At 45.2% G+C, this 14612-nt stretch overlaps 1 protein-coding gene across 1 annotated transcript in view; it reads right to left on the reverse strand.

The window, feature by feature from the left end:
- Nucleotides 1-3725: 3725 nt before the first annotated feature.
- Nucleotides 3726-14612, reverse strand: part of CMTM4 (CKLF like MARVEL transmembrane domain containing 4) — a 37503-nt gene continuing 26616 nt past the window's right edge. Inside the window, exons 3-4 of the mRNA XM_041397387.1 lie at nucleotides 13103-13201; nucleotides 3726-12263 (exon numbers count right to left, since the gene is read on the reverse strand). Of these exons, the coding sequence (XP_041253321.1) occupies nucleotides 12090-12263; nucleotides 13103-13201 (273 nt within the window). The 3' untranslated portion in view covers nucleotides 3726-12089. The remainder of the gene's footprint in view (nucleotides 12264-13102; nucleotides 13202-14612) is intronic.

Below are 14612 nucleotides of genomic sequence, written 5' to 3' on the forward strand. Positions count from 1 at the left end.
CCTGGGCTCATTTTTATACTTGTTTTGTATTTCTCTTTTTTTTTTTTTTTTTTTTTTTTTTTTTTTTTTTTTTTTTTTAAGTAAAAAATGTACTGCATGTCACAACTGGAGACGTGGTTAATATTTAGAAACCATGCTGGATTAAACTTCTTTTAATAGAAGTGTTGGGTGTCTTTACTTACTTGAAGACCTGATTTTGCTGCTTTGCCTCTGCCCAGCACAAGAGGCAGTGACTTCAGGAATCCTAAATCTGTACTGGGGAAGGGGCACAGCTCAGAGCCAGCCCTGGGGACCAGCCACAGGACAAACCTCTTCCTTAGGGCACGAGATGAAAAAATTTAACCAAGAATTTGTTCTAACTATTGAGTAGACATTTTGGATTCAGTACTCTCTCTTGGCAACCAATAAACAGCAAAGTACCCTTCGGGTTCATCCTTCACACACCCAAAATATATTGAGGTTTTCTGGTCATTTTTTCCATGTTGGTTTAAAGTGAACAGGCAGCAAACAAAATTAGTTCCTTCATTAGTTGCTTGAGGACTGCTTTAGCAGCTTGCAGTGAGGTGCCTGCCCAGAGAATTTCCTTACTGGCTTTTCAGTCCTCGATGGCTCCGATTGTTTCAAAGCAGTTTGCTCCCAGGGTCAAGCACTTCTGTAAGATCCCAGCCCTTTATTAAAAAAGATCTGTTCCCATGACTGAAAGAAAACATGGTTCTGTATTTTAGGGATATCATTTCAGAAAATTAAGTTTAAAATAATTACTCCAAAGCCAGATTGGATTGGGGTGGAAGGGGCTGACTCACTATTCTGCCCATATTCTGCCACAAATACTGCACCAAGTTCAGGGTCTGGGGCACACGGAGGAAAAGTCAGCTTGGCTTTTTGGGTTTGTTTGGTTGTTTTTCCTCAGCTGACATCAAAAGGGTGCTGGGAGCACTCTCTGCAGTTCAGGAGACAAGCACAACACCCCCCTGCAGTGTGGAGCCCTCAACTGAGCACTGATTTCGGTGGCCTCCTCAGACACCTCTTTCCAATCACAATCACTCGTGTCCCCTGGAGGAGCTGCTTCCAAAGCCCCCAGAGCCCAATCCCTGCCCTCACTGCAGCCACCTGGAGCTCCTGGGCCTGCCTGAGGAGTTTCCAACCCCGAGTGTGGATGAATCCTTGTAGGAACAATGCCAGAAGTTCCAAGACCTCAAAGCCACCGACAGGAAGGGAAAGTGGCACCTCAGGTGAGTTCACACAGCTCTCATCTGCCTGAAGGGCTCTCTCCCTCCTACCAAGTTTTTCCATTTATCTGTGGACTTCTTCAGACTTGTGCAGTGATTTTTGGACAGGTGACACTAAAGAGTTCAAAAGACCTTTCCAAGAAATTCAAATACCTTTCCAAGTAGCTGGTTTATAGATTCTGACTGAAGTAAGAGGCTCTGTTATCATTTGAACACTCTGTCTATTACCCCACCTAACTGTGCTTTTCACTTGATACTGTTTGAAGTTCCTCAAGTCTTCAGTTTCCGTCTGACAGACTTCCAGGATACCAAGGAACAGCAGAGAATTTCAGCTGCTGTGGTGGGGAGAACAGCCTGGTGTGCTGGAAAGCAGAACACAACTGGATGCTCTGCTCAGTAAGCACCTGGTTCCACTCACTGTCCTGCTAAGGAAGTTCACTGAGCACAGTTCTGGTCAGAAATAATTGAGTGGCTTCACTCCAGATTTGCACCAGGATGCAAACTGCCCTCCAAGGGCAAATGCCACATGTGCAGCGTGTGCAGAGCAGCCCCACCCGGCCCTCCTTTAATCCTCGGAGAGGATGCATCAAGGAAGCAGAAGAAATTCAGGTAAGCACTGAGAATGTGAATCTTCTCACACCTTTTTGCATGGCTTAAAAGTCAGGATCTTTAAAAAGTCAGGAATAAATAAACAGGAGTGCATCGAAGAATCCACACTGCAACACAGAGAGTTACCCTAGGACATTCCTTTACTGGAAGAATTCAGTGTTCAGTGTTTTGTAAAGCTTCCAGGCCAGAAAGTAAAACAGTGCTACCCAGAAAATTTAAGTGTGGTTTTCTTTGGAGCTTTGGAGAGGAGTTTGGGTGGAGGTTTTTTGGTTTGGGGTTGTTAGGGATTTTTTTTTTTTTTGGTTGGTGGGATTTGGTTTTGGTTTGGTCTTTTATTGCTATTGCTTTTGTGGGGTTTTGTTGATTGTTTGGTTTTGGTTGTTTTTTAAAAATAAGTCAATTTTTAAATCCACTTCTGTGAAGAAGAAAATACTGATTCCAACGTTTATTTTCACCAGGAAATCCTTGTCCTTTTCTTTTATGGATTTTGGACACAGCCCATCACATTTTGTTAGCTTGATCCATAATAAATTAATTACAGTCTTCCTGGGCGACTGAAGGAAGATCCAGTATCTATAAGTTAGACAATCTTTTTTTTATTATTTTTTTTTAAATTTGTCAGCTGATGAAGCTTCTCCTGACCCAGGAGCACCACGGATACCCCTCTGGGTAATGCCACAGTGCTGCTGACAGCCCCACACAGGCAAAATGAACTGGCCCCTCGTAAGAGCCTCTGGCTCCCTCAGAGAATCCTTCCCTTGTGCCACCATCTGTGTCCCCTTCCCTGCCCGCCCCTGGTCCCTCCCTGGTGTCCTAAGTGCAGCATCCACATTCCCAAATCCCTTCACAGACTCACCCATCCCTCGTGCCTTTCCACAGTTCTCACCTGTACTGACTCAGTGCTTCCAGCTCCTGCCTAAAGCACCTGGAAACCAAAAATGCCCCCAGCATCACTCGCAGCCCCAGCCCGAGAGGCAGCAGAATGTTCCCCCACTCCTGGGGCATTTCAGCCCCAAAATCCCTTTCCAGTCCCAAATGGGCAGCTGCAGAGCCCAGGATGGAGCCTTGCAGCCCATGGCAGCGCACCAGAACTGCTCCAAGAGCAATTCCACCACCAGCACGAGAGCAGCAGAGCGGTTCCACGTTCCCTCTGCTCCACTGCCTCTCCCCAGGGCTCTCCCATGGTTTCTCCTGCAGCCAGGAGTGTCCCAGGGACAGCCCCAGCACGGTGGGTGTTCCCCCCACGCTGTCCCACACACAAAGTGCCTTTTGCAGCTGCCTGGCTTTGTTATGAGCCCAGGACCCCCCCAGTGCTGCACTCAGGGCTTCTGCTGCCTCTTGGGGTGGTTTCACCCCAGCAGCCCCCAAGGCCCTCGCTGGGCTCGCTCTCCTCCAGTGGGATCAGGCTGAGAATAGGGAGGGGAAAGTGAGAAAACTCCTGTGGTGAGATAAAGACAATTTCACAGGGAAAGCAAAAGCTGTGCACACAAGCAAAGCAAAACAAGGAATTAATTCCCATGGTGCTCAGCACCTCCAGGAGAGCAGGGCCACATCCCCTGGAAGGGTGACCTGGGAAGACAAACTCCATCACTCCAAACATGCCCCCTTCCTCCTTCTTCCCCCTTCATACAGTGATGCCATAAGACATGGGATGGCCCTGTGGTCAGTTGGGGTCATCTGTCCTGGCTCTGCTCCCCTCAAACTCCCAGGCACCCCCAGCCCCTCCCCAGCATGGCAGCACAAGGGGCAGGAAAAGCCTTGGCTCTGGGTGAGCTCAGCATTAACAAAAACATCTCTGAATTATCAACATTAGCCCCACATCAGCCACTAGGAAGAAAATTACCCCAGCCCAGCCCAGCCCAGCCATGTTTACAGATGGAGACACTGTTTTAGTACTTTAATATGTCCATTTATTAAACAGGAAGTCCTTCACAAATGATTCCGTACTATATTGATTTGGATAAGTGTTAGAAAACTTCCATTTCTCCTACATACAAAAATACAGACTTTTACCACTATGAAGAATGATCACAAGAGTACCGTGAGAACCCAGAGAGCTCCAATCTTCCAATACCAGAAAGAAAAGACAGAAAGACAACTAAATTAAAAAAAATTTACAAAAAGTATTGTGCCCATATACAAAAGACTGGAAAAGCAAAATGACATTTAAAACTGATAAATACACCGTTTAAATTATGCTGCAATAGCATGGATTTTAAAACCAAGACTGCTTTGTGTATTGCAAGACTTTACAACTCTTCAGCTTGTGTTTTTTTATTAGCACAGACACCAAAGAAAGAACTCAACAACTGAAAGATGGTTACTGGTGTAGAAACAAGCTACACAAGGAGGTTGTATTTTCTTGTAGAGTACCTTGTCTTTGAGCTTGGTCAAGCATTCCCAGGATACCTTTCCCACGCAGAGCCGGCAGCTGCTGCTCTGCCAGCAGTGAGTTCCAGCTGTGGGCACGGCAGGGAGGCGCTCCTGGAGCTCCACCTTGGAGCAGCCGCTGCATCTCCGGGCTCTGCAGAACAACGGGAAATCCTCCAGGGCTGTGAGCTGTCTCCAGGGGAATGTGCTGCCTGCCGAAACCCCACAGTCCTGCAGCAGGAGCTGGTGCTCAGGGCAGCTCTGGCCTGGCCCCCGGGTGAGGGGGCACTGCCCAGGGCAGGACAGCAGCCGGGGGCTGCCCTCGCACCACACGGAGATGCACCGAGGGCTCTCCAGGGCAGAACACTGCAGGCTCCAAAAGCAAAGTACCAAGGGTATTGCACAGCAGACTTGTGCTCATGATAAAAGGAAAATTGCATTCCCTTTGCTCAGCCTAAATAGAATTCTAACCCGGTGTTTCCATAATACCTCTGAGCTGTTTGCAATTACAAACCTGTCAATACAGCACCTCTAAGCCAGAGAGATAAAGTCTTTTGGTCAGGCTGGATGCTCCCTCCTCAGAAGCTGGAAATCATAAATTATGATCTAGAACTGGAATGTTTGGATTGGGCTGCAGAGCTGGTCAGCCCTGAGGATACAGACACCCCACAGTGAGCATCCTTCCACAAGGCCCAAGGAAGGGAACCTGGAGCACCAGGAATGTGCTCGAGGGGCAGCTGAGCAAAGGAGACACAACCTGTGATTCCCCAGGGGTCAGATCCAGTGCACACAGGGAGGGAAGGCAGTGACCACAGCAGCCAGAAACCTGGAGTTGGTGGGAACAAAGCACAACGAGGCCAGAGCTGCGTTAGTGACTCACATTACAAAAATAGTGTTTACTGGATTCATAAATTTACATCTCTGTTCCTGTGAATGACAAGTGTTAGTACCACACAAGGAAGGCACCCTAGGTGAAGCAGTTTTTCGGTATTTGTTTACAATTCTGTGAAAAGACATACAAAGTGTCAACTTCCAAATCAAATTTGAGCATTATAATGAGAAATAAATACATACTTTACTATTTTATTGTGGGTTCCTGAACCCTTACAAACTTCAACATATACAAATAGTTTCAAAACGACACTAACACAAAAGAGAGTAAGTCTAGACAGATACAATGATTAGCTAAGTCATTTGTCCTATTATGTCATAAATGTTGTGTCTTAAGTACAGAAGTCATTTTAAAATGCAATAAATTGGACACAATATATAATTCAAAATATTTTCTTACTCCAGGACTGTGATGTATTATGAGTTAAAGCTGGATGAGCTGTAGTGCTAAGACGCTCTCCCTCCACAAGATCCAACAATAGAATCTGGTAAACATTCAAGATTAAAATAGAAACAGTAGAAAAATGAAGGTAGCAATTGTTGTAATAAAAGGGTGCTAGCCAGGACCACTTTAACCTGCAGACATCAGGATAGCTGGAACATCACTAAAGATAATTAGACAACTCTACTTTTGGGATTAAAAGGGTACCAAAAGAGATAAATCAACCTAGTTAAGAGAGGATGTTTTCTTTCAGACACATGAAGGTTTTAATTAAATAGGTCTATTGAGACATTTGTCCGAGGCAAAACAATACAATACCCTGAAATTTCCTGTGCTCTAGACAATAGCCTGTGACAGTCAGAAGAGGCAGATGCTCATATTCCATTCCATTACTCACATCCAGATGTTATTAAAATAGCTGCAGGGACCAGCCCCAATCAAAAAATAAGAACCCCCCCCAGATACTTGTAAAACAATCTGGCTATGCCTTTTAAATGCTCCTATGTCCTCACTGTGAAGCCATGAAGAAAGTTCCCATATCCTTCCATAAATGCTAACTGACTTTTAAAAGTTTTACCCATGAAGTCCACGGGATACAGATAAAACCTTCATAGTAAACACAAATCTCTATGTTATAAATATGTCAATCAAGGTAACTATGTATATTGTATATAAAATTAAATATCTTCTGTTTGCCAAGTATAATTTAAAAAGGAATATCTGTGGCTAGTCATAAAAATATATTTATTAACCCATAGAGATTAAAAGGCAATTTCACTAACTAGTCCATCCAGCACATATGAAAGAGCTGCACTGGGATTCTGGATAGGTTACTTTATCTAATCACATTCCTATGATAAATAGACAACTTTCATTTCTGGGCATATATAAGAACACTTCTGAAAGCTGCATATCCTGAAAGAAAATTAGAAAATTATATTGTGTTGTATACTCTAAATTAAAGGCTACCAGAAATCACAGTGTAAGCAGATTTTTAAAAAAAAGATTATTTTAGTATACAAATGATTAAATTATACACAGATTTTTAAAATACAACCAAAAAAAAACCCAAAAAACAAAAAACCCAACCAAAAAAAGACCAAAACAAGGGAACCCTTTCAGGTTGGACAGCACCACTCAAGCAGATCTAAGAAGGTGGCCAAGTGGCTGACAGGGAAAATAATATACCAGGAAATCCCTCTACACAATGTCATTCAGAGATTTCCTGAGTATTTGTATAAATTCATTTTAACCAACTCCCTCTGTCAAAATAAAGAGAGGAACACGGCATAATTTCTATAAAGTATTTTCAAACATTCTGTGCATTTTTGTACTGATTTCAGGATAATTTTAAAATGCTTTTGTTGCCATTAAAACTCACACACAGGACACCTGTACCTGCACAGTAATTCCGAGTTTTGCTGGCCCTCCAGACAACGAACAATCCATTATTTCATGCTGCAAACACAAGTCAAGTGCCTGATTTTCAGCAGTGACAGACCTTGGCTTTCCTCCTCCCTGTGGGACTGAGCAGGGACCAGCCTGGATCCCCCTCTGGACTCTGGGAGCTGAGCCTGGACAATCCCAGCCCTTTCCCAGCCCCCTGAGATCCCCATGACTGCTGTGGCCACTGTGGGTTCTTACTATTCACATCTCACTTTGAAAGCTCTGGATTGTCAAGTGTCCTTCTCACATCTCCAATTATCAGACTGTGCCTTTTTATTATCCTGAATGCATATCTCCAGTTATCAGACTGTGCCTTTTTATTATCCTGAATGCATATCTCCAATTATCAGACTGTGCCTTTTTATTATCCTGAATGCCTACTGAAGAGTTTTGGCTCCAGAGCTTTCAGGGCAGTTCTGTTCTTCATGCTCTTCCATGGACAAAGCTGATCATAGGAGAGACAATACCACTTCCTACACTACCTGAACTGCTATTAAGTTTGTTTTCATTTTTTAATTATGCCCTCAAACCATTATTCTTGCTTATTTTAGATTTTTTGTGAGTTTTTCCCCCCAGGAAAGAAAACAAGGAGAAATTATTACAACATGACATGAGACTTGAGACAAGAAAATAACAGATGCAGAAAGAGGCCTAAGGAAGAGGGAGGAAGAAAGGATTGCATTAATAAAGCCACAGATTAGCTAAGCATTTGCCGTGCCTGCACACCCCCAAAACAGCAGAGAGGTGACCAGATTCATGTAGGGACCTTAAAGCTCATGAAAAGCTGGTGGTTAACCCACCCAGCACAGCCCAGTGCCCCTGCAGCAGATCCTCTCTGCTGCGTGCACAGCTCTGCATGAACCACGGCTCTGCCTGCTGGGAGGGACAGCCAGCACCAGGACACAGTAACTCACACAGGGAACACAAATTCCTCCTCAGGGAGGAGTGGGAACCTCTCCCTCCTCTTTCTGGAAGCAGCAATGAAAGACAGAGAGCTGAAACAATGCCAGAGCGCGCCGTGAGCCCAGAGCGATGAACAAACACTGGGAAGTGTTTGTCACAACAGGGGACAAAGCCAGGGAAAGAGCAGCACCTGCTGCTCCTTTACTGAAATCCCATGTAAAAGACACCTTATAACTGAAGATGAGGAGCTGCTGCCAAGGCACAGATTTTGCTGATGCTGTGCTCTGAACCCAGTGAGCAGCACAGACTGCAGTGCCTGTCTCAGAAGGCACAGGGAGATCGCTCTCTGCCCCTCCCAAGCTCCCACCAGGAATCTCACAGCAGCACCAGCTTTCCACAGTCCCACGGGAAAGAACACCCAGCCAACCTCCTAAGCCATCAGGAAAGGGAAGAGCACCACAGCTGAAATCAAGGGATGTTGGACACATTCTGATTTCCTGGCACTGCACAGACCAACAAACAAGGCTTAGCAAGAATTTAATATTAAAGCATTTGATCCATGAGGCACGAATATTCCAAATAAAAGGAAATGGTGGAGGAAGAAGGAATTGGCTTTACTCAGACATGAGTGAGTTCCTCTGTGGCTTCAGGAGCTCCTGCTGGGGCCGTTTGCACAGCTCAAGGACGTGGCTCCAACCTCAGCTGAGGCTGACAAACTGAGCAGGAGAGGCAGGGAGGCTCCTCCAGCTCTGCTGCTGCTCCAGCAGAGCTTACTGCGTAACACTGTGATGTCTGTGCACAGGCTGCAGAGTTCAGGCATTCTGCACCCACAAATACACAGACTCCAGCTCTGAGGGCTCTCTTGGACCAAAGGGGACTCATCCAAACCCTCACTGTTTCAAGCATCCTGCTCCTACCAAGCTCAGCTGTTTGCTTTCATTTAGTTCTATTTACAGTGGGGTTTGAGTTATGGAGCTAAAAGCACCCTTAAGGACTAAAAGAAATTATCCCTTTGTGCTAGCAATTACAAACAAGACTAACTGGCTGAGACAGGCAATTTAATGTCACCTGTCTAAGCAATTTAAAAAAACCCAAAAAACTGTCTACCCTCTTTTCTTCCTCAACAGTTTTTTTGTCTGACTGCAGTTTAGACAACAGTCTTTAAAAAAATACCTCTCCAATACGCTGTGTAAAATTAACTCAGGGGGAATGAGCCATGGATACATCAAATGATCTTAGTATTTCAAATGTAGTTGTCTCTCACAGCTATTTTATTTCCCTTCTATATAATCCAAATAGTAAATAATGTCTCTGCAGAGCAATAAGTGCTTAAGATTTTTTAGAAACTATGTACTATACAATATTCAAATCATCTTTGGTCCCCAAAATAAGGAAATTACACATTTACATTTGCTTTTGTTTCACGAACTGAATCAGATAGTGTTTTTTAAATTAGTGTTTTTAGAATTACTGTTTTCTTTTGGATTCCACCCCGAGAGCTGTGCCAGGCTCAGGGCATGGTGTGAGTAATGAATCCTGGCATTCCCAGCTGCAGGAAGCTCACCCCTCCTGCAGCAGCCCCAGGGCCCCACTGGAGGTGTGACTGCCCCACTCTGCTCCGGGCACTGCAGCTCGACAGGGCTGGGACCTCACTGCACAGAAAACCCTGAGCTGCCCTTCTTCTGGCCAGGAAAGGTGCAGGGATTGAAAGGTACCAAATGCACAAACCTAGAGAGGCACGGGAGCTCCCAGAGCTCTGCCCCGACCACAGTGAGCTCAGGGAGCACAGCAGAGGATCTGGGAATGCTCCTTCAGCCCTGGCAGTGACAGGACACACTCCTGACAAACGCCCCTTGTGACACCACCCTGCTCCCTGATTTCAGATGGCAACTCTAAAAGCATGGATCCTCTGAAGAACTGTATTCTGTATTTCAGTAGGTGGGTTTGGCTTGATTTTGGTGTGGGATGGTTGGGGTTTTTTTGGGCTTTTTTTGTTTTGTCTGGTTTGGGTTTGCTTGGGGGTTTTTACAATATTTATCCAAACTGCTCTGATGGCAGTTTACAATTCCTGACTGGGTATGCTTGCGCTACTTTTAAAAAGTCTTTTAATAATTGACATTGCAAACTCTGCCAGCCTTGGGCAGTGCTGGCAAACAGCAGGGCTGTCACAGCAGTTCTGGCAATAATAAATTGTTATTTCTTACCACACTGGCCATGGAAGTGCCACGTACTGCTCAGGGAATGCACCCAGGTGAGACAACCCTCAGTGGAATGCCTGTTCTCACCCAGCACCAAGAATTGGTTCAATCTTCTTTTAAACTGGTGTTCCCTTTGGCATAACATCCAATAAAGCACAATAAAATGTTACTGTAGGAACTGGTAGACCATCAATCACTAAGAAAATGCAAATTTTCCTTAACCTCATCAGTAACTCTGAATTTTAATCTCATTCTTAGCCACTGAGGTGAAATGCACTATAGATGTCAATACATTGAAAATGGAAAGGCATCACCTTCGTCACCCTTTTTTCACTCATCAAAATAATTCTCTGCTGCTCAGTTTGAATATTGCAGCATTAGGTTCACACTTTCACTATCCCAGCTCCCTCCAGTACTATAAAAGCCCGGGCACGTCTCCTGATCTCCTGTTTGGTGTAACTTGGGTTTTCATGTTCAACACCTCACCCACAACACGCTGCCCCTTGCTCTTGGGGCTCCAGTGCTGCACTCCCCCTGAGCAGTGCAGCTCCAGCAGGACACACTAACTCAGGCACACATGGCAAACACTTCCACTAATTGCAAGGATTTTCATTTTCCTCACACCACAAAGGAGTGCAGTTCTAGAGATCTCCTCCCACACACACTGTCTTCACACAGGCACACAAATGCCAAATAATGCACCACAGAGATAAAAACACCAAAGAAACAGGAAAATATCAAGAGACATATTCCTAATAACACTGTGACATTATCTAGCCAATTACTGCTGAATTTGAGTTCTGAGTAGAGAAAATGTAATTCATTCACTGGAAGTACAAGGAAAATTTAAAAAAGTAACTTCAGCTAAGTAAAACTATCTAAACAAATCAATACAATCATATTATTTTCCAATTAGCTAAATTCATTTTTCAAAGAATCCTAAGGGGAATAAATCTGCAGAAACACCCAGTTAAAATAAAAATCAGGTTTATCTACTACCAATTAAGGTTTAATTTTAGAACAACCATCCTTTCAAAAAGAAATATTTACCTTACATGAATCACAACAGTGCAACCTTAGGAACACTTTAAAAGCACATAAATTTTTGCTAGTTCTTGCTTACCCTGGGCTTAGAGGGAAAGCAAGTTCTAGCAAAAACTTCTAGAAATGCTGAAACTTAAAAAAAAAAAAAAAAAGAAAAAAGGAAAAAAAAAGAAAAAAAAGAAAAAGAAAGCCATGTCTGGAATGTAAGTCTGTAGGATGACAACCCCTTAATTCTCTACTGTGCCCCTTAAGCTCCTTTTCTCCACCCCATCTCCTAAACACGTTTATTTTCCCACTTTGGACTGAAAACTGGCATGTACCAGCAGAGCAGACAAGCAGCTGCTCGGGGCCGAGCGCATCCCGGCGCACGCCGGCCCAGCCAGCCCCGAGCGGCCGCGCGCTTCCCGCACCCTGAGAGCTGCGGCACGGAGCTCCAGCAGGCTGAGTGCACAGGCTCAGGGCAGGAGGACAGACAGACACAGTTTGGGACGGACAGGCCCCTCTGGCTGAGTTATTGCTGAGTGCCCCTGGCTCCTTGGCACGTCCGGGCGCTCCATGTGCTCCCGTGGGTGTCCCTCCTGCCTCGCCCAGCCAGGCAGGGCTGCTCTGTCCCCGGGGCCGCTGGAGGAACAGCGGGTCTGCAGAGAGGGAAGGGAACAGCTGCGCAGTTAATCCAGAGCAATGACATACTTCAGAACAGACATATATTATATATTCTGTGAGCTATATAATATATGGCCATGTCTATGTGGAGGCCTTGAGGGGATCTTCCTTTTGAACCACCACCATTTTCTGCCTCCGTGACAGCAGCTTCTGGCTCAACACATCTCTGCACACGTGCAGGGCTGGGCATCCTCGCCACCCTCAGATCCACCTTTTCCTCCTCAAATGAAGCAAAACCCTTATTCCATGAGGGAGCCGAGCGCTGTTTCCGTTTCAGTGCCACGAGGGCGGCTCTCAGGCGTCCAGGCGCTGGGCCTCGGGCCGGTGCACCACCTCGCGGGACTCGGTGCGAGCGCGGATGTAGTCGCTGCTCTGCCGGCTGCTCTGCTGCCTGCTGCTCAGCCGCCACTTCTGAACCGCCACGAACGTGTTCACAGCGTACACGGCCGCGGCCACGAAACCAAACACCTACGGGCAGCACAAAGACATGGCACAGACTACTTGGGAAAGCAAGAAGAAAAGCAGTTTCACGGCAAAGTCATCAGAAGTTCCGCTTCCTACGTTGTTTGCACTGACAAATCAGCATGGCCTGGGAAATTATGTTTTTCTTCAAAATGAACTAGAGAATCTGCAAAAGTGGCTAAGATCAACGATCCCAGAAAACAGAGCTCTCTCACTACTAACATGACATTTAAATCCTGCAGTGCAAAGAATCCCCTTGTAAAGAAACCAGCTCTTCATCCAAAAGCTCATTCACTCCTTGGGATGCACACAAAAAGTGACAAGTCCAGAGCATCAGCCTCTATGCTTCTGCAGAACTCACGTGATTTTAAAAACCAGGTTAAAAAGAAAATAAACAAGAAAATAAGAAGAGGTTGCCAACTCACACACAAAAGTAATTTGTTTGAACTGACTGTTGTGGATTTAAAATCCTGAAGTGCTACTACACTCACTCCAAAGAACAAAAAATCATCTCTACTGAGCAAGAACTAAGCAAATTATGTGTAACAGCTTCAATTTCTTACTTTTTTTTCAACTTCTTACTACCATAGGCTTGCAACAAAGAGAAGGCACCAAAGAAAAAGGCAAGTTCAACCGTAAGGTGTTCTCTGCAAGTCATTTTCCTGCTGTTCTTGCCTTCAGACAAAGCTCCAAGGATGTTAGCATTCTTAAAATAAGAACTATCTCATAGCAAATTGTGAAAGTAGAAGTAAATTGTGATGGCAAAGGCAACAGGTCTATTCAATCAATAAGTAAAAGTTAATTTTCATACACGGTAAGAGATAGAAACAAGTGTAAATTCTTACCACAGCAGCAATTTCTGCTCCAGTTTTATGGTTTAAAGCAGCCAGTACTACAGAGGCAATGAAAAAGAAGAAAGTGCTGAGTCCAGTGTTGACCAGATCCTAAAAAAATAAATTCAGTAGCATTACTAAGTGATGATTGTTTATGAGAAGTGATGACACAGAAGGTTGGAACAAGAAGCGCAGCAACCCCGTGCCAGTTCCTGTGGTGGCCCAGGTGTCCCACAGGGCGGCAGGAGTGGGAGCTGCAGTCCCAGGGCACCCAGGGCACCGTGCGGCCCTGGAACATCCATCCCCTCCGCTGGGGCCGGCTGTGGGCAGCGCTGCCAGCACAGGGCTCACCCGCCCAGCAGGGCTCACCCAGCCCGGCCCTCACAAGCCAGCAGAGCCCCTGCCCTGCCCACACCCAGCCAGGAGCTTTCCCAACCCTTCCTTGAGGCCTGCATTGAACAAAACTGCGTGTTCTGTGCCACTTCTGGCAGTAACGGCTGCCAGCAGGGTAAGAACAGAGATTTTTACCTATTTAATGCATAAAACTGACACCAAGCAGACATTTTAGAACATACACACTGCAACACGCTCAGGGGAAACTGCTTTGCTCCAAGCAAAGGAAAACAACTCGCTACACACAATTCCTGTCGCTGGTGTTCAGATGGTGATGCTGCAGTGCCCCACCCCAAACGGGGTCACTAACATGCCACTGGAAGCAAAGGAAGAATTCTGAATGGCAGGTATTTGCACAAGAATGATTACATCAATACAAGGCTAACTGATCAGACTCGAGGAAAAAATATTCAAGGGTGTAAATAACAGAAGAAACAAAGTCTAGATTCATGCAGGACAAGGTGTTCAGTGTGTTATCAGGACACCTTTCACAGCTGATGTGTATGGATACTCACTGTCTGCATGCTCCCACTAAACTGGGGAACACCATTCCCAAACCACAAAACTACCACGAATGAACAGGTGAGGTCAGAGTGGAGGGATCAAGAAAGGACAATTCAGCAAAAACATCAAATCTGCTAGAAGTGAATACTACCACAGACAGAAGGGATTGAAAGAAAACCTTCAATTAGAGATTGCTGTGCTTGAGGTAAAGAAAAAAAAACCAAAAAACCCCAACAAAACCACAGTGAACATGACAACACCCACCATATAAAAGCAATCACAATAATTTCAATTCAAGGACAATTTGTTCTACTTGACTTTCTTCTCCCACATGCAAGGCAGGCTCACTTCCTGTTACAGCTCCTTCACTTTTTCCATTTTTTAAATAATTATTTTATTTTTTTTCCCCAAAGTGCATCTTGTGAAGTGCAATGAGAAGTCAGGCGCTGACAACTTAAGAGGTAACTCTGAACTTACTCCACCGGGTATGAGTCCCACAGCTGTGCTCCAGTGACACAGCACAAGGACTTTGGAGGGAACAGTGCTGTCCAGCCACCCCCACAACATCTCCTTTCCCAGCCACGACCACAGAATGCTGCAGAAAGTAACTGCAGAAATGGAAGGT

This window comes from Onychostruthus taczanowskii, unplaced genomic scaffold, assembly GCF_017590055.1.
Source record: "Onychostruthus taczanowskii isolate IOZ18803 unplaced genomic scaffold, ASM1759005v1 scaffold139, whole genome shotgun sequence".
In the NCBI taxonomy this organism is placed as follows: domain Eukaryota; kingdom Metazoa; phylum Chordata; class Aves; order Passeriformes; family Passeridae; genus Onychostruthus; species Onychostruthus taczanowskii.